We start from the raw sequence: 20353 nt of genomic DNA on the forward strand, positions 1-20353 counted from the left end.
TAAGTGGCACCGACTATGATCATCAAGGTTCAATAAATTTCCATTATTCTGCTGTTTTCAAGGGCAGTTAACTCTTTTTCAGTACTGATGACGTATGACCTTGATTGCATATCTTTGTTTCTTAGAGAATTGTCCTTCAATATCCAAAGTTTGAAGAAATTCTGTTATTGGTAAATATTTCGCCCATCTCATACTAGTATACAGAAACTAGCGAACGCCTTTAAGTGACCTTTTGTTAGAAGTCAGTAAACATACTTGAGCATAGTACAGGAACAACTTTGTTATGACCTACAAACTTCTTACAAATGTATAAATATCTCTTGAGTACTCATAAGAGCTAAGTACCTGACAATGTCTGGTGTTATTTGTTTTTCAACTGATACATGTGTGGAAGTTGTTGGTTATTTGCTGGGAACAAAATGAGTAGTTTTCACTAGAACCATATAAAGAAAACCTGTCACTTTAGTAGCCATGTTTTGAATGTACTATCATGTAGAAGAATGATCTGAAAGAATTTGGTAAAAAGTTATCAAACCCAGTTAATATGAAATTATTATTATTAAATCAGGCAAGCAGTTTCAGAAGATATTTCTGAAGTTTCCATATAGCCATACTGAGAAAACTAGCTATGTCATGCCACCAACACAAAGGACCACAATGGAAATAAGAGTTTTCTCTTTTTTGTGTAATCCTTGGTGACTGTTTGCCTGTCCTGGCTATTTTTAATTTCATGTATGCATTATGTTATTATGTTGTAATTACTATACATGTTGTTTTTAATTGTCCATGTATGTGCACTCCTTACCGAAATAAATCTATCTATCTATCTAGCTCACACTCCTGGTGACCATGTTTTTGACAAAAAAAAAAGTTGAAGTTCATCCAAAGATTATTTCTGTGAAATGAGAATGACCGGCATCCTATAATCCAAAAGCTCACCATGTGCACTTTGTGCTCGGGTCAAGTTCATGTACAGGTGGGCCAATAGGTAAGCTCATATTAATCCGACAACAAACTGGCTTTTGGCCCCTTGTATTTTACTGATGGGAACCATCAGATTCATGCCTGATGGACAAAACCTCTGTACACATATTATGTGTTCAACAGAACATGAAATCTGAACGAAAGCAAACAAACTACAGCAAAAATGAATTAATCATTTTAATAGTCAACAATCTTGTAAAAATGACAACAAAATCATGATCAGCTTAAAAATATAATTACTCAATTAATATAATATGTTCAGACTATCAAACATATTTATCCTAACGAAGCTATCCCAGAGGTTCTTTGGGCAATAATTTCAAAGTATATCATATAAGTGTAGCAGGGTAAGGGTTAACAATGCTATGATTTGGCCACTGGTCACACAACTTCAGCATCTGATAGGCTGTTTCTGATCATACTTTTAAAATCAACCAATAGCAATGCTACATTCTGAGACTGGTCTTCAGAATTGTTTGCAAACAAAAAGTGTTTTACAGCACCTTATTCTCCTAAGAAAAAGGAGATTGAGTAGTTTGATTCTAACAATGCTGGTTAAGATCAAAATATTCTGTAACTTAAAAACACAATCTATGACATTACTTTTCTGTTTTACATAAAACTCAACAACGATTAAAAGTATTACAGTTCAGGTCAGCTGAATGTGTTTATAATTTATCTTGTCAAAAATTTATGATACATACCTTAACAAGCAAACAAAATACAGTGAATTCATTAATACTGCAGAGGGACTAATTTTCACAGACTTTGTGCTTAGGTCAATCCACATCATTAATTCAAAGTTACAAAGAAATTCCTATTCATTTTATCTCTAAACTTTAAAAATCCACGAATTTAATCCCCTAAAAATATCCATTTTGGTAAAAACTACGGAATTTTAAGACGACAAAATTGACTGATTTCACAATATAATACATAAGATAATACTGAAGAATCTGGTAAAGAAGCGCATATTTGAATATAAGTGTGTATAAAAAGTAAGCGCATACGGCCTTACTGTTATTTTGTATGGAATAATATGCGCATATTATTTCCTTACCGTCATTTTGTCTCGAAAGTAAGCATATCCGATAAATAGTAAACAAACAACAGATGCAACAGCGTTACTAGTATTATATTGAGATACTAGTAGCTGTTAATCATGAATGCAAGTGACATGTGTTTTAACCTACTGAATAGCCGATGTGTGTTAAAATATTTTAGCGTCTATTAGTAACCTCTATTGTTTGGTAAAACGTTAATCGTTTACAATATTAAATCATGTTTGCAGTAAATTTGAATACCAGAAAAGTTGTTTGCATTGTCATTAGTTTGTCATACTTGTATAAATCTGTGAAAAATTATGGATAAAACACCTCGTAAATGCAAATCTTATTCTAGGTTTCAGTTTCAGTTTAGGGAAAATAAATTAGAAATTGTTGACTTGTACAAAAGATGTTGGAATCAGTACCACACATGCGAGGAGTATAACAAGGCATACAGCCTGTCTATAAGCGCATATCAAATATAAGCGCATAGTTTTTGGCTTAAGTATAAGCGCGTATCAAAAATAGGCGCACAAAAGTGTCACTAAAATTATTATAAGCGTATATGCTTATTTACCAGATTCTACAGTATACAAAGTGAATATCACAGTTGTTTGTCATCCATAGGATGAAGTCCTTGACACAATGGAACTAAATGTAGCTAAATTTTAACCTTTTTTTTTATCACCTTCAACAGGTAAAATTGTAAATTCAAAGAATTATGATCATTCAGAATATAATGCATATTTTTGGCAAAATTAAAATAGGATTCACTAATTTTAAGTGTTTCAGACTAATATCTTTCAAGGCTTTAAGATGAATGACACAATGCTATGAGAATTACTATCAATTGATGGAAATTCAACACGAGAAATAGCATATAAATGTACTTAAGGTTACTTAACTGTTTGTGTTGATGAAATTGTCTATAATCATAGTGTTGATTAAAATGAAGTTGAACAAAAGGTTCTTTAACAAATCATTCTTTGTATTAGACAAAAACAAATATGTTTTTTATTGCTGTTACAAATGCACTTATTCACTCCTGTATGCAGAAGCGGTAGATAATTACCTTAATTTGGAGCGGAAATTACATGTGTTGTAATTGGAGCACATGTTGTTATAATGTAATAAAATAGATTCTAATACAAAATTGAATTAAATAAATAAAAGTTTTAAAGTTTTAGTTGTTTCTATATTGTGTCATTTACAAAGTAAGGGCCATAACTCCACTGAAAATCATTCAATCAGAAAATGCCAAAGATCCATAGCTAGGCTTGATAATAAATGATCACTCTTGTAAAGTTAGGTGTAAATCCATTCTGTGGTGTCAGCAGTTATGTGGAAACACTTTGTGACAGACAGACTGACTGTGGTCACTTAATCAATCAGTCTCCCCCACAACATGTTGGAGACATAAATAGGAAATGTATGAAGATAAATTTAAGTTTTACTGCTTCAGCTTGTGGGTGCCATTATGGCAATCATTGGCTGATATTGTAACTGTACTCTATTAAACTCTCTCATTTACTGACAGTTCAAATGACTGTTACTTTTAGTTTTACATTGAAAATCTTGAAAGCTTCATATTCGGTCAAACTTATAACCGGAATCCACCTAAAAACTGGAATACACTTTCCATAACTGGAATACACCTGTATTTTTTTAATTAATGGTATTTTTGTAGGGTTTATAACTGAATAATTAATCATATATAACATAAATCATTGAACTCTGTCATAAACCCCTACAAAAATACCATTTATCAAAGAAATACGGATGCTCGCCGAATTTCAATCTGGTATAAAACCTATTTGTGCGAACGTATTTTATTTTCCTTTCGTAAATTTATTATTTGTTATCATTGAATTCTGTAAACCCTTACAAAAATACCATATATTATAGAAATATGAGAGTAATTCGGTTATGGAAATTCCCAGCATGCGCCAAATTTCAATCTCGTATAAAAACTTTTTTGGCGAACGTATTTTTATTTTCCTTTGGTAAGTTAATTATTTATGTTATATATGTTTGAATTCTGTCAAAAATACCTTTCATTAATGAAATACAGGTGTATTTATGGAAAAAGTATTCCGGCGTATTCATTTTTACGTGGGTTCCGGTTAAACGTGTGACCACTTCATATCCTTTCATCTAAGTCCTTGACCATAATCAATTCAATTTGTTATTCCTAGTTTTATTATATACCCGCCATTACCCTCATAACTTCTTTTTAAGTATAATATACACTGCTGTCACAAACACAAAGGAAATAATTGCTAGAGATGATAATTTACTATTAGAAACATCCGTCTGAACATCCCTGTTTCTGAATCTTTCTTTTTCTGCCCAGTATTCCTCATTTTGTTCCTTTTCCATCTTTTGTTTTTTCATCTCATAAGCTGATCTTTCAAAACTTTCAGTGTAGTGTGCTTTCATCCAATTTTCATAGTTATACTTGTCAGTATTTCTATACTGGTGTGGTCCTCTAGCAGTAAAATTGACTGGATGAGGACGAACAACGCCTCTGTGTAACCCATGTGAATGCCCACTTCTACCACTATCATAAGAATGTTTTAGTGAAGGGCTTGACAGAACTTCATACGCCTCTGTAATTTCATGAAATTTTTCAACTGCTGCTTTAGTCTTGTTCACATCAGGATGATAAACTTTCGAAAGACGGTAGTAGGCTTGTTTTATAGTTACAGCACTGCAGTTCGGTGTTACACCTAATATATGATAATAGTTTTTCTTATAATCTATTGTTACAGTGAGGCATTTGCTGGAGGTCGAAAATTTTCTGTCCAAATTGAATGACAAACAGTATTTCTTGACAGCTACACATTTACATGTTAAGTTTTGACCTTGGTGTTCTCTGCATTGGCTGTCAAACTGTTTCATGATTTTTGCTGCTGTATTACGAAATTCGACATGTCTGGCATTTTCTAGAGTAAGTTCCCTTACTTCAGTGCAAAGGAGATGTCCTTTTCTTGCGATATTTGCAGTTTTACGTGCATTTTGTGAGCAAATCATTGTGCATGTTTTGTTTTATAACACAGTAGTGACTAATTTCAGATGCTAGCTCACATGCCACTTGCGCGAATTATTCGAAGAATTTTTAAGCTCACTATTAGCATCATGAAACCTATATCTAAAAATATTTTGAATAACTCTACAAGTCTTTAAACTGAACTTAAGAATTTCTGGAAGAAAAACATTAACAAAAAATAAATAAAAAAATTCGAGTACATGTCTGTTTACATATATCAACTTCCGGTCTGTTGACTTCCTGAACACTAACAAAACACATGGCGAGTGGACGGCCAGAAAGACAGGCCCCGCCTGAAATTGTAAGTGTTTTGTGACGTGCAGAGAGATTTTATTGAATCCAATTACAAGCCACTTCACACTACAGTATGAAATAAGCCAAAGTCCAGGGGTGTAATTTTTTTTCACACCACACGCCCTGGATGATGATCAATTTAATATGAATTAAGGCACCTCTTAGCATGGGGATTTATCTTTTATATATCCACTTACAACGAAATGTAACGATTACTGAATGCATAAAGGGAAGTAATTCCATTAATATGCAAATTTGTAAACCTGTCAATTGTCATTGGAGTAAGATGACAGTATATAAGAGCATTAAATCACCTTTGGTGATGAGCTAGCTTTTCACCGACGGGATTTGTGTGGCACTGAAACGTTACAAATGGTGGCAGCGGTGGGATGAAGTCAACTGCCGGACTGGAGTTGCCTTACCCATGTATTTCCTAGGCAAAATCTCGGGACGAGATTTCTCGGAGGGGAAAGTAATGTAACGATTACTGAATGCATAAAGGGAAGTAATTCCATTAATATGCAAATTTGTAAACCTGTCAATTGTCATTGGAGTAAAATGACAGTATATATGCGCATTAAATCACCTTTGGTGATGAGCTAGCTTTTCACCGACGGGATTTGTGTGGCACTGAAACGTTACAAATGGTGGCAGCGGTGGGATGAAGTCAACTGCCGGACTGGAGTTGCCTTACCCATGTATTTCCTAGGCAAAATCTCGGGACGAGATTTCTCGGAGGGGAAAGTAATGTAACGATTACTGAATGCATAAAGGGAAGTAATTCCATTAATATGCAAATTTGTAAACCTGTCAATTGTCATTGGAGTAAAATGACAGTATATATGCGCATTAAATCACCTTTGGTGATGAGCTAGCTTTTCACCGACGGGATTTGTGTGGCACTGAAACGTTACAGAAATATTCAACACTCAAAAGAAAGTGAAACTTCACTCTGACAGTGAAGTTTACATTTAGTGCCGTATACTGGTTGGGAACCATTTTCCGGACACATTTTCATATTTTGGCTCCATTTTTCCCCAAAAAAATATTTGACATAAATGAAGCCCACACTGCACAAACTTCAGCTCCTTCCACATCCGATGTTGTAATCAACATCGCGTTGTGACGTAAAATATGGGTTCCATGGGGCCTCAAATGGGGTCACTAAAATAAGTTATTTTTCCCGTCAGGTAAACCAGTATCCGGACAAATATTTGGACGGTGTTTTGTTTTTAATTTGATATCAAAATAAGTAATTAAACTATTTCTACACATTTCTTTATCATTCGTCTCTTCAAAATTGCACATGAAACATAACCCGACGTCCAATAGCAGTTACGAAAGCAAACCGAGGTTGACTATAAAAACTCGAATTTCGTCTTATACGAATTCTTGATAATTCCAATAGATATAGAATAAAATTAGTGCAAAAATTGACAGCCCTGCATCTTACGGAAGCTTTAGGGTGAAATTAAAAGTAGAACATGTTATCAGCAAACAATCATTATGTAGTTTGATTATTTCTTCCCCACTTGATACCTCGGCATGTGTAAACTAATGCGCATGCGCAAAGCTATCTTCATGCCCCGTTAAGACAGAAAGTTGTTTTGTAAACGCAGGTGAGTTATCATCAAAAACCCAAACATTACACAGCCTTATAAAATAGCGGTTTGTTGTAGACATAAAGAACAAACATTTAAATGATCTAGATGAAACAATTACATGAATAACAACGAAATAAAGCGGATATTACATGTGTCCGGAAACTGGTCCTGTCCGGAAACTGGTTCCCAACCAGTACCTCTTACAGCAAATACCATACTTTGCAAAATTTACAGGAAGCCGTGACGATGACGTCATACACCGCGTTTTCGCACTGGCTTTAGGATTTTTTTTTGCCTTTTTTTATTTGTTTGAACTCCACATCTTTAGTGTTTTTCAGTTGCCTGTACAGTTTTCATTACGAAAAAGAAGTAAAAGAATCATGTTGGCGCGGCTTATGAATTTCTGTGACTGATTCGGGGTGCTCGGATGTTCGTGCAGACAACCAGGCTGTGATGTGTACATAAACTGGAACCGGAAAACCTCGAAAAATTGCCTCAGTATATGCAAACAACAAAGACGAATAACTATATATGAACATTACCGTCTCCGGGATTTTCATCCGCAGCGCTTCGCGCCATGGATTGTGGTTCATCCAAGAGTGCGCAATTTTCCCGCGCGCTCACCGAATTTTCAACCTCGTATAAAAACGTTTTGCGCAAATGTATTTTGATTTCCTTTTGTAAATTAATTATTTGTTATATATGATTGAATTCTGTCATAAACCCTACAAAACTACGATTAATTAAAGAAATACGGAGAAGTTTAGGTCATGGAAATTCATTCACGAATGCGCAAATTTTCCGTTATCTCGTCTAATTTCAGGCATATATAAAATGTTATGCGCTAATGTATTTTAATTTTCTCTAGTAAATTAATTATTAATGTTCTGTATATTTGAATTCTGTCATACACCCCTACAAAAATACCATTTGTCAAAGAAATACAGATGTATTCCGGTTATGGAAATTTCCTGTGTGCTTCCGAAATTCAGTCTCGTATAAAACTATTTTGTGCCAACGTATTTTATTTTCCTTTCGTAAGTTAATTATTTATGTTATATACGATTGAATTCTGTCAAAAATCCTTAAAAATACCTTTAATGAAAAAAAAAATACAAATTTCCTGCCCGCTTGCCGAATTTCAATCTCGTATAAAATTGTTTTGCGCAAACGTATTTTATTTTCCTTTTGTAACTTAATTATTTATGTTATATATGGAAATTACCCTTGCGCTTGCCAAATTTCAGTCTCGTATAAAATCGTTTTGCGCGAATGTATTTTATTTTCCTTTCGAAGTTAATTATTTATGTTATATATGATTGAATTCTGTTAAAAACCCTTCAAACATACTTTTAATTTAAAAAATAAGGTGTATTCCGGTTATGGAATGTGTATTCTGGGTTTTAGGTGTATTCCAGTTTAATGTGTAACCCAAAAAAACGGGTGAGGAAGTGATTTTGAATATAGGAAAAGGCCAATTTTATGTCTATGTGCAATATTGTTGTCATCTTATGGTGTATATTATGCACCTGTCAATATTTTGCCCGCCCGTGGGAGCGGCGGGCATACACAGGACTTTAGACAGAAGACCATTCCCGACAGGCGGGAGTTTGACAAACATTTGATGTACCAACCAGGCTGTAGGGTGGGATTTAGACAAAAAAGGTTGTCTCTGGGGTGGGGATTTAGACAACAAAATTTTTGAAATGTCAAATTCCCCTGGGTCAGCCCGCCGCCCCCCCCCCCCCCCCCCCCCCCCCACCCCAGACGGGCAAAATATTGACAGGTGCATTAGTTACAGAAAGCGTGCCAAAACACGTTGCCTTTGGTAGCATGTTTCATCGTCATCAGTGCCATTTATTTTTCAGATTATCAGCATATTGGCTTTGTTACCTAACAGCATATTATTTTTCTGTAAAGAAAAAATATAATCTAATTTTGCCAACATTTTAATTGGTCAAAACTGTCCAAATTTCTCTGACATGTTTCTTAGAGTATGAACTTATTAACTGGTAGTTACACCGAATCTTTTATTTTCCCTTTTAGCAGCAGACGAACGGCAAAGATAACGAGTTTTGTCCAAATTTAAGCAATAATTTTACAAGTTTTGAGAGGATTTCATTTGATAGGAAACTACAGTTACAAACTAAATACATTTCTGCACCACACAATGTCAGTAGCATTCACTGTGAATCAGTATTGTGACAAAGACCGACTGTCATTAATTTTATTCATTCCAATAATTCGTAGACCGAATCTGTTGTTTACATCTTTACTATAACCAGTGCACTTCTTTACAGTTTTATAATCTGTTTACATTGATTGATACAAAAGAAACTAAACAAATACATGAATAATGATAGCTAAGAATATAAAATCTGTTCTTCATTTTTCTGTCAACTGTTGGCGGGGTCACCGAGCTGCTACCTGTTGCTCTAGATTTGATATACTAGCTGATCTGACCCCCTCTCATATAAGTGAAGGCAGTCCCATGGTGCCCTCCTTGTTAACACAAATTCTGGATGGATCTAAAACATCTTATTGTCCATTTTCAAGGAAGATTTCATTATTGTTAATGAAATTATAGAATTTCTTCTGTCATTTACTTCAATTTTCTTTCGCTTTCAGTTTTATAATGAAGATGAAGCCAGAAAATATACGGCAAAGTAAGAAATATTTTAGAGATAAGTGTTAATAAGATGAATTAACTCAGTTTATGAAATATTTATTTTGCCAACCATAATGCATTATTTCAGTAATGTAGTTCATCAGTAACTGTCGTGCAAGATTATTGAATAAAAAATGTGTGAGCCAACAAAATTGTAAAAAATTCTATTGAAGTTTTTCTTATCAGAACAAAGATTCAACAGACTTACTTATTTTGTTTACTGTGTTTCAGCACACGTATGATAGAAATTCAGAGTCAGTTGTCAGAACGAGCTATTGAGCTACTTGCATTGCCAGAGGACACACCATGCTTTATTTTGGATGTGGGGTAAGCTGTGGAAGTGTAATGAAAACCGTGCTCTTCTAAAATCTACAGTTTTTGGCTTAAGGGAGATCTTTTTTGTTTTGTCTGAGTTTACTTGTACACTTATGGACAACAGTCCTCTGGAGGAATTTTCATTTTTAGAGTTGTTGCGATCGCTCGATGTCCTGCGTCTGTCTGTCGTCAGTCAACATTTAGCTTGTGTATGCAACAGAGGCTGTATTTTTCAACTGATCTTCATGAAATTTTGTCCAAATGATTACCTTGATGAAATCTAGGCTGATTTTGAAAATGGGTCATCTGGGGTCAAAAACTGGGTCAAATCAAAGAAAAAACCTTGTGTATGCGATAGAGGCAGTATTTTTCAACTGATCTTCATGAAATTTTGTCAGAAAGATTACCTTGATGAAACCTAGGCCAAGTTCGAAAATGGGTCATCTGGGGTCAAAAATTAGGTCACTAGGTCAAATCAAAGAAAAACCTTGTGTATGCAATAGAGGCTGTATTTTTCAATTGCTCTTCACGAGTTTTGGTCAGAATTGATGAAATCTAGGCCAAGTTCAAAATGGGTCATCTGGGGTCAAAAACTAGGTCAAATCAAAGAAAAACCTTGTGTATGTAATAGAGGCTGTATTTTTCAACTGATCTTCATGAAATTTTGTCAGAATGATTACCTTGATGAAATCTAGGCCAAGTTAGGCTATTCAAATCACTCATTCCGTGGTCCATCATCCTTCCGTCCGTCAGTCTGTCCGTCAACAATTTCTCGTTATCACATCTCCTCAGAAACTACTGGGGGATTTTGACCAAACTTTGTCAGGATGATATATTGATACACTAGTTGTGTCCCCCTGAAAATCAGACAGGTTCAACAATTTTTGAGTGACTTGTGGCCCTTTGTTTATTTTTATAATTTACATAGATTTATAAAAATAATAAAATAACAAGCCAGCACGGGTGCACTGATGTGCAGGCTGATCTTGGTCTGCACTAAAGGTAAAAGTAAATTTTATTTACTGTCACTTTGTGAAACAATGAACATAAGCTCTGTAGAGCTTTTTAGCGACCCTATTTTAAGAACTGTTAAAACCAATTATACCTTACCCCCAGCAATTTGCTGGTACCCATTTATAGCTGGGTCGACCGAGACAATCGTGATAAAGTGTCTTGCCAAAGGATACACCGCAATAGGAGTAGCCAGGAATCGAACCCGGTACCTTCACCTTTGTAGGAAAGCATCTTAACCCTCTGGACCAATTGGTCCACTGGTCGCAAAGGCAAAATCACTTGCTGCCAGCAGGCTAAGGGTAAATAAAATGTTTGTTACCGGTATATCAACTAATACAAAAAACAAGAGGCAATGGACCTGAGTTACTGATCATTTTATAGCTGAGTGTTCTATTTAAGAATGCAATCTTAAACACTGTTATCCTTTGGTTTTCTGTTTAATGATAAACAAATCTTTTTGTAGATGTGGATCAGGCCTAAGTGGTGAATGTTTGACAGAACAGGGACATTATTGGGTTGGAGTAGACATCAGTTCTGCTATGTTAGGTAGGTAAACATGAGAAGGAAATTAACAAAACCAGATCAAACTGATAGGCCAATAAGTGCTTCGTCTTGTTGTGTTTGAAGTAATACTGACACATTTAAGTGGTGCGGTGACTTTAGAACTTCATTAATGAAGTAAGACCACAAGACTTCCCCTTTGGACATTATTTCAGGTACAGGACTCAAGGGGTGAATGCGAAAGAAGTCTAGGCGCTAGAAGCGCCGCACTTCTATATTGATATGCACTTAGACCTCTTTTGCATTCACTCCTGAAGATGGCCACCTATGTTGAACTACTTAACTGTCCACAAATCTAGTAGATATCCTTCTCATGTAAAATTAGATTAGTTTTCCATGCAGCATTGGAAACCCAAAGTAGTTAGAGACAAGTGATTTGGAGTTAGCAACCGTAGCCTCTCTGGCTCAGTCACAAACATGGTATTGAAATAATTGGCTAGAATTATTCAAGAATGTCTTAAACATGAATAATGGAGAGATATTGGCTTCACCAATACTGAGGGGATGTCTGACATGTTTGATAGTGAATTCTAGGTACAGTTGAATCTGCCTTAGAGGCAACCTGTATTGAACTGTCACTTGTCTTAAGCAGTCAGTCAGCTTACTTTCCCCTTTGACATTTTATTCTAACATTAACTCCTCTTATTAAGCAGTCTACCTTAAGGAGCCAAACTGTGTTGCTGTCTTGACTTGCAGCATAATACAGGTATGACTGTATGTGACTCACCACTCACAGTTGTTTGGATGAGTAGGGAGCGGACCAGACTATAATTGCTTATCAGGAGGTTATGAGGGACCCGGTATTCTATAGAGTGATTCAGTTACCGTAAAATATCGATCCCTCAAGGCCACATTGGGATGAACAAAATTCTTGGGTTACCAAGGGTTCAAATTATCCAAATGCAGAAAACATTAGAACAATGACCAGACACCACATGTATTGCTAGAGCCCGCCCCCACCCCCCACCCCACTTTGGCTGAAAAGTGACCTATACTTATGAAAGGTGCACCCAACTATTTCGGCAAAGGAATTATATTCTCTCAAAATTTAGACCCAGAAACGCACCAGAGGCCACCATTTCATACCTTTATTTCAAAATTTTCCAGGGCGGGAGCCCCCTGACCCCCCTCCCATCAAGCAGGGAGTAACCCCTCCATTACCTACAAATTTAGACTTAAAAATGCACCAGAGGTCACCATTTCATGCCTGAAATTCAAAAGTAAAGTTGTGCATAGTGTTCGCTGTGAGATTTCACTCAGCTAGGCCAGAGTTAAGGCCTTCACACAGTGAAAAATACAGTAGAAGTGTTTAAAAGTTTTTGTTGCATAGACCTTAAAAAAAGAAATTCACCTAGAGTCATGTAACCATGTACAGTGACAGGAGTAGGAGGCACATAATTATGTCCTATAGTAAATATAAACTATAGATCCAACTTCAAAGAAATGAATTGCAACTTTAAGAGCCCTATCAAAGTGCTGGTGCTTACTTTTGACAAATATTAACTTTAAAAATAATTTGAAAAATATTGTGGTGGGGAAAGAGTGCCAATTAGGGATTTACATACAGTAAAAATCTTATTGAATGCTTTATATGACTTAATTCATGTGTTATACTTACCAGAGTCATTGGGGTAAAAATATATTAGTTTTGGTTAGTAATGAATAGCAGGAACCATATTAATACCCATCTGTTTGTTTTAAGATGTTGCTGTTGAAAGAGAGACAGAAGGAGACTTGGTACTTGGAGATATGGGTTATGGAATGCCATTCAAGCCAGGAACGTTTGATGGAGTTATAAGGTATATTTTTAATAGTAAATGCTCCCATTGACATACTTACAGTAATGCTGTACTTGTTCTACAAATTGACATTTTTTTGTGTTTTTTTTTTTTCTCCAAATTAATGCCCTCCCACTGATAAATGCCCACCCCCTCATATGACCATATTTCTTAAAGAAAAAAAACTAACAAAAATGAAAAAAAAAAGTTTAGGTTGTATTATTTAAAAAAAGGAAATAAAGAAAGAAATAAAGAATTTACAGGGCCTTGATGAACATCTTCTATTGCCCCTAGGGGCATTAAGTAGGGAATATAGGTACATAGGATAAGCATGTTTAAAAGAATTAAATGGGAAGAAGAGGATATACAGTTAAACCTGCCTTAGCAGCCACCTGTATGAAGCAGTCACATGCCTTTAGCAGACTGTTTTAGTTGACTTTTTGTTCTATTTTCAACTTTTATTCGGCTATACAGAAATGTTCCCCATGTTGTTTAGATCATGTGTCACACACATGACCCATGGTTGTCGATCAAAAGACAAGGCCACTATTGAAGGTCAAGTAATATTGTTTCAGCTCCATAACTTTTATGTGTATTGATGGATTATCTTAGTACTGGACACAAATGTTCCCCATGATGAGACAACGTGTTGTGTACATGTTCTTTGCTTGTAGGTCAAGGTCACTATTGGAATTTAAGTAAAAATAGTTTTGGTTTCTAAGCTCCCAAATGCCTTGAAGCAGTTTTAGTCTTAACACTGTTGCAAACAATCACAAGGGATGAACACTAGCAAAGTTTTTAACGGTAGTTGACTTCTGCATTGCCATTTCAACACTTTGTCACTTGTTTTTACTGGATTGTTTTAAAGGTTAATTTCATATATTTGCAAATGTACTCACTAGTTCAATGGCTGTTTGAACAGTACACATTCGATTAATAGACATGTATTATTGTGTATATTTCAGTATATCAGCTTTGCAGTGGTTGTGTAATGCAGATAAAAAGTATCATCATCCACCAAAAAGATTACTCAAGTTTTTCTCCACACTCTATGCTTGTATGGTATGTAATTTTTTTAATTGATTTTAAGTATGTACCGATGTCTGTGGTGTCACTTTTAAGACACTAGCTGAAATTGCAAATACATCAAAGTAACACAAAGTTTCCCAAATGTTGTTAAGTTTTGGTACTTTAATCAAGTATGAAAAAAAGTTTAGTCTGCTGGTTGTCTCTGAAATGAATGTTATAAGTTACTTAAGTTGTAGGCATCTGGTTGAAATTGATGACCTATGAATTATTTGTACCTCAAGGCTGCAGGTTTTGAAACCTTGGCTGAATAATTGCATTTGGTGATAGCTCTTCCGAGGATATGAATAATTTTACAGCATGCATTTTTTTGAAATTCAGGCTCGTGGTTCTCGTGCAGTCTTCCAGTTATACCCAGAAAGCAGTTCACAGGTTAGTGAATTTTGTAAATTTCAGGAATTACTTACTTACTTGTTTACTCAGGAAAATATTTGAGTTATGACTGCTTTTGAACAATACTGTTAGTTTTGAATTTCAGTGTGTATTGTCATGTGTGTGTATGTGTAAAAATGTTTAGTACATAGTATCAAGCACATGCTTACAATTAATCAGTGTAGTAGTCAAACACATTTCTTCATTTACTTTCAATATTATACAAATTACTTGACTCGAGATGTTAAATTTTTTTTCTTTTGAAACTTGGCAATATTTAGACATACAGATCTATAATATAAATCATGGCAAGATGTATTGATTTATCTAAGCACTAGTATGATGTACAAAAATTGCCAAGGCTTGTGACAGTAAGACTTACTGAAATTGTAATATTCATTCCTTAACCAACTTTGTCTTTAGTTCCTATGATTACCATTTGTTTTATCTCAAATGAAAGAGAGCGTGTTAGTGTGATGGGTTTAGCAACTTTTCAACCACTTTTCAGTCATATGAAGGACATTGTTAACTTGTAGCAGTGAGCACAATACCCAACTCTATAGTGCTGCCTCACTGAAATATCATGCTGTAGACATATGACAAAACACCCAGTGATTATACTGACACTAGGCAGACCAGTCCTAGAACTATTGTCTTAATGCTGTGCTCCAAGGAAGGAAACTGTTTGTACCATCTTTTACGTCTTTGGTTTGATGCTGTCAGAGAATTAACCAAAGACAGAAGAAAGTTAACAACACATAGAAATATGTTTTTATACATTCAAGCTCACACTGAGTATCTTAATTTGCAAAAGATATGGCTGAGAGGAACAAATCTGCTTTATTTTCAGTTAGAGTTGATAACCCAGCAAGCCATGAAGTCAGGATTTACAGGAGGTCTAGTTGTTGATTACCCAAATAGTACAAAGGCAAAAAAGTAAGCACTGAAAATTTATTTTGAATAGAAAAAAATAGGAAGTCACATCTAAGGAAGCCATGAAACTGGTCTGATAATGGTTGGTGGTTCTACCAGGTGCCCGCCTGTGCCTGAAAGAATGTCTCTGGAGGGGCACTTTGGGTCTTCATCCACCAGTAGGAACTTGGAAGTTGCTGTCTGACCGGAACTGTGCTAGTTAGACTTTAAATTAAAAAAAAAAAAAACAAAGAGGAAAGCACACCTTAAATAGTTTAATACTGTGAAATCTTATAAATATTCTTGACTGCGACAATCCACAAAATTTGAACCGGAATGGTTTCACATTATCCTCTTTTTGTACGAGTGTTGTATAGTGTACACTGAATATGAATCAGGTTTAATTTCTAACAAAATATCTTGAGACAGGCAGTTCTCTGTGGTGTTGCTGTGGATCTCCTATTCTTGGGTACCTAGCGAGGAAAGACATGGTTATCTGGGTAGGAGATCACCTTACCTTTTCTCTAGGGATTGGATAAGCTATACCTGCGCATATTAACATCATAATTATGTCTCCCCCAGGAGACATATTCTGTCCGTCCGTCCGTCCGTCCGTCTGTTCGTTCATCACACTTCATTTCCGAGCAATAACTGGAGAACCATTTGACCTAGAACCTTCAAACTTCATAGGGTTGTAGGGCTGCTGGAGTAGACGACCCCTATTGTTTTTGGGGTCACTCCGTCAAAGGTCAAGGTCACAGGGGCCTGAACATTGAAAACTATTTCCGATCAATAACTAGAGAACCACTTGACCCAGAATGTTGAAACTTCATAGGATGATTGATCATGAAGAGTAGATGACCCCTATTGATTTTGGGGGTCACTCTGTCAAAGGTCAAGGTCACAGGGGCCTGAACATTGAAAACCATTTCCGATCAATAACTAGAGAACCACTTGACCCTGAATGTTGAATCTTCATAGGATGATTGGTCATGAAGAGTAGATGACCCCTATTGATTTTGGTGTCACTCCGTCAAAGGTCAAGGTCACAGGGGCCTGAACATTGAAAACCATTTCCGGTCAATAACTTGAGAACCACTTGACCCAGAATGTTGAAACTTAATAGGATGATTTGTCATGCGGAATAGATGACCCCTAACGATTTTGGGGTCACTCTGTTAAAGGTCAAGGCCACAGGGGCCTGAACATGGAAACTATTTCCAATCAATAACTTGAGAACCTCTCGACCCAGAATGTTGAAACTTCATAGGATGATTGTTCATGCAGAGTAAATGACACCTATTGTTTTTGGGGTCACTCCGTTAAAGTTCAAGGTCACAGGGGCCTGAACTTTGATAACCAGTTCCGATCAACAACTTGAGAACCACCTGACCCAGAATATTGAAACTTCATAGGATGATTGAACATGCAGAGTAGATGACCCCTATTGATTTTGGGGTCAGTCTATTAAAGGTCAAGGTCACAGTGGCCTGTTCATGTAAAATCATTTTTTGGAAATAACTTGAGAACCACTTGACCTACAATGTTGAAACTTAATAGGATGATTGGACATGCAGAGTAGATGACCCCTATTTATTTTGAGGTTACTTGATCAAAGGTCAAGGTCACAGGAGCCTGAACAGTGACTTGAGAACCACTAGGCCAAGAGTGTTGAAATTTAGCGGGATGACTGGACATGCCAAGTAGATGATCCCTATTGCAGCCAACCATCAGTGTCTCTTTGACTTTTGCTCCTGGCCCCTATTGACTTCTTGCCTATAGGACTTTGCATTGGGGGAGACATGCGTATTTTTACAAAAGCATTTTCTAGTTTTACACCATATTTTGATGTCACACTGTATGAGCAATTTTTAATTTACGATATCTTTGAAAATGTTGCAGTGATATTACTGGTAACAGTAAGCAAGAAAAATGATCTAACATGTCTGCCTGAGTAAGGGAGGAGTTTTCCCAACCCTTAGGAGAGTGTGGATAAAAAACCTCGCAAGCGCTTGGTTTTCTATCCTAAGCTGTCCCTTGGGGTTTGGGAAAACCCTGTCTTTCATAGACAGTCAGATTCTTATAAGCAATTTTGTAATAAAAATATTTGGTTGTGTTTCAGAATGTTTCTGTGTTTATTTGCTGGTGGTCAGTCTCAGACGTTACCTAAAGGTCTTGGTACAGAGGACTCTCAAGCCACGAAATCACACATAGCATTCTCAGATAAAAGGTTCACCCTTTATGATTATTATATTATTTAAGATTTTAATATTGTAAATATGGAAAGGCGGAGAGTAAAAGCTGATGTCTTTGAATCACTTGCCTCTGTACCCTGTTTATTCATGTCTTGCTAGATTGAAATAAGTGGGGAGGCAGCTATCTGGTTAGCTCAATTAGTAAAAGGAAGACTCTGAATGGAGTGGTTTTAGATTTGTTCCTGGGCACTGTGTGTGTTCTGCAGTGAGTTGTCACTGGTTATGTTAACAGATCACCACAAAGAGTTTGAAATTCTGTAGAAAAATGAATTCTTACAAAACAATAATTTAAAACACTTATTTTTGAAAACTTACATAACTTGTTTCCTGGTTTTTCCTCAGCCCGTAACTTCAATCTTGGTAAAATTTCATACAAGCATGTCAGTTTAAAGTCTGGTAGTATTTTTGATTTTATTTTAAATAAAAACCCATGAAGAAGTTGTCTGAATATTTTATGGTAAGAAAAGCAATACTTTCATTGATTTACATAAACTTGCACAGTAAGAGTCATAAAGGGAGGTAATTAAAATCACTGGATCCAGAAGTACTTTCTCCTATATAAGTCCAATATACATGTATTAGAAAATAGGAAATGACAAGAAATTAGTACATTCATAGCAAAAACTTTGGCAGCCAGATTATAAGCAAAGAAAATAATTTTGAATCCTTTAAATTTAAGTATTTTTAGACATCGGCCCCAGTTCTTTGTGCAAGGATTTTTGCCATTCTTTTTCAGATGCCTTCTGCATAGCTTTCCCTTACAGTCCTCTTTTTGAAATGGGGCTACATTTCTGAACATGTTATTGTTTAGTTAGAGGCCAATTTATTGATTTGTAATGGCATTTGTACTATGATGCTTTCAGAGATAGAATGAAGAATGCAAGAGGAAAGTCACTAAAGAAGAGTAGAGACTGGATCTTGGAGAAGAAGGAAAGACGAAGAAGGCAGGGGAAGTAAGTAGTCCAAGTAGTTGATTAGTTAGGTTAAATTTTAAAGTAACAGAGAAACTGGACTCCAGAATAGCTCTAAAATATCATAGTTTTGAGAATAGGCAAAAACATCAGTAGAATATCAAATAGTCATTAGCTTACTTTGTCCAGATATTCATCAACAGGGTGAATCTGAAACTTAAAACAGTCCCAAATAAGGAAGAACATTATCTTTGGAACTTTGGCAAGCTATGCTCAAAGGTTTAACAATTTGAATATAGGTGTTGATTATTATGAAATAAAAAAAATGTGTTGTGAAAAATACTACATTTATTAATACTCATTAATCTAATCTAATATGTAGATTTTTGTTGTGATTTTTGATAGAAGACCCTAGCCGCTTGTGCACAAGGAGCTTGTGTTATAATTTGTGACAATCTATTACATTTTCTTACAAATATCAAATTTCATTACATACATAAGTTGGTTACAAATTCATGGGATACCATTTCTTCATAATATTTAATACAGATATATTAAAATTATGATAAAGTTTTATTCTTGTCAAGAGGAAACTTCCTAATGATGTCAACTTCACATATGAAAGCATTTCGCAATGTAAAAATTAACCACAGTCCATACTTAGATAATTGAAAATCCTGGTTAATTTATTTATCATTTCATGGTGACACGACTTTTGTGAATATTGGATATCCCTTACCGACAATCCTGTTTCTGTATAACGGAATTAAACTGACATGAATTTGAATTTCACAGGCAGTAGTCACAGTATGCGGAAAAATTACTATTGAAACCTTATTTATGAATTTATTTAGGAAAGATGATAAATATACTTATTAGAAATATCTTCCTGGAACAATTCTTTCATAGACTAGATATAGCATTTTTAAATTTCTCGAGTATATGTTGATATCAGCCTTTTCTTTTGCAGGGAAGTTCGACCAGACACAAAATATACAGGAAGAAAAAGAAAAGCCTACTTCTGATGATTTGTATATTTTGTTGAATAAAATTTGTTTTTGTTTTATACAACTTGTGTGAGAACTCTAGAATGAAGACACATGCTTTGTCTTTGATGTATATGTTAACAGGTGGAAAGCTCTTCCCACAGTCAGTCATGTTTTTAAAATTCTGAAAATTCTGGATTTTGTGCCCTGGTCCATGTGCTGTGCATGTTGTGTTGATAAGGTAAACAACTGATAATAGTTTTATGAAAATCTTTCAAGTGGTTAAGAAGATACGGAACTGACACAATGTTAAGCTATTTGAGCTGTAACCTCTTACTAGAACTAATGCATACCGACAACTATATGAATATCTTAGACAAGAGGACCATGATGGTCCTGAATCGCTCACCTATCCCCACATGACCCAGTGTTGAACTGAGTATGACGTCGTTATTTCTATTATTTGACATAGTGACCTAGTTTTTGAGCACATGTGACCTAGATATCATCAAGATAAA

General features: G+C 35.4%; 2 protein-coding genes across 2 annotated transcripts; one reads left to right on the plus strand and one right to left on the minus strand.

Moving 5' to 3' along the window:
* Nucleotides 1-2912: 2912 nt before the first annotated feature.
* Nucleotides 2913-5084, minus strand: LOC123535181 (uncharacterized). Its single transcript, XM_045317742.2, has one exon. The coding sequence runs from the start codon at nt 5061-5063 to the stop codon at nt 4251-4253; it is 813 nt and encodes a 270-aa protein (XP_045173677.2). The 5' UTR covers nt 5064-5084; the 3' UTR covers nt 2913-4250.
* Nucleotides 5085-5266: 182 nt separating this feature from the next.
* On the plus strand, nt 5267-19920 carry LOC123535179 (probable 18S rRNA (guanine-N(7))-methyltransferase). The gene is made up of 11 exons (XM_045317741.2): nt 5267-5380; nt 9606-9643; nt 9877-9972; nt 11438-11520; nt 13238-13334; nt 14279-14375; nt 14721-14771; nt 15622-15707; nt 17806-17913; nt 18802-18891; nt 19820-19920. Exons 1-11 carry the CDS (start codon nt 5339-5341, stop codon nt 19872-19874), a joined length of 843 nt encoding a protein of 280 aa, XP_045173676.1. The 5' UTR covers nt 5267-5338; the 3' UTR covers nt 19875-19920.
* The last annotated feature ends 433 nt before the right edge of the window (nt 19921-20353 follow it).

This window comes from Mercenaria mercenaria, chromosome 12 (genome assembly GCF_021730395.1).
Source record: "Mercenaria mercenaria strain notata chromosome 12, MADL_Memer_1, whole genome shotgun sequence".
In the NCBI taxonomy this organism is placed as follows: domain Eukaryota; kingdom Metazoa; phylum Mollusca; class Bivalvia; order Venerida; family Veneridae; genus Mercenaria; species Mercenaria mercenaria.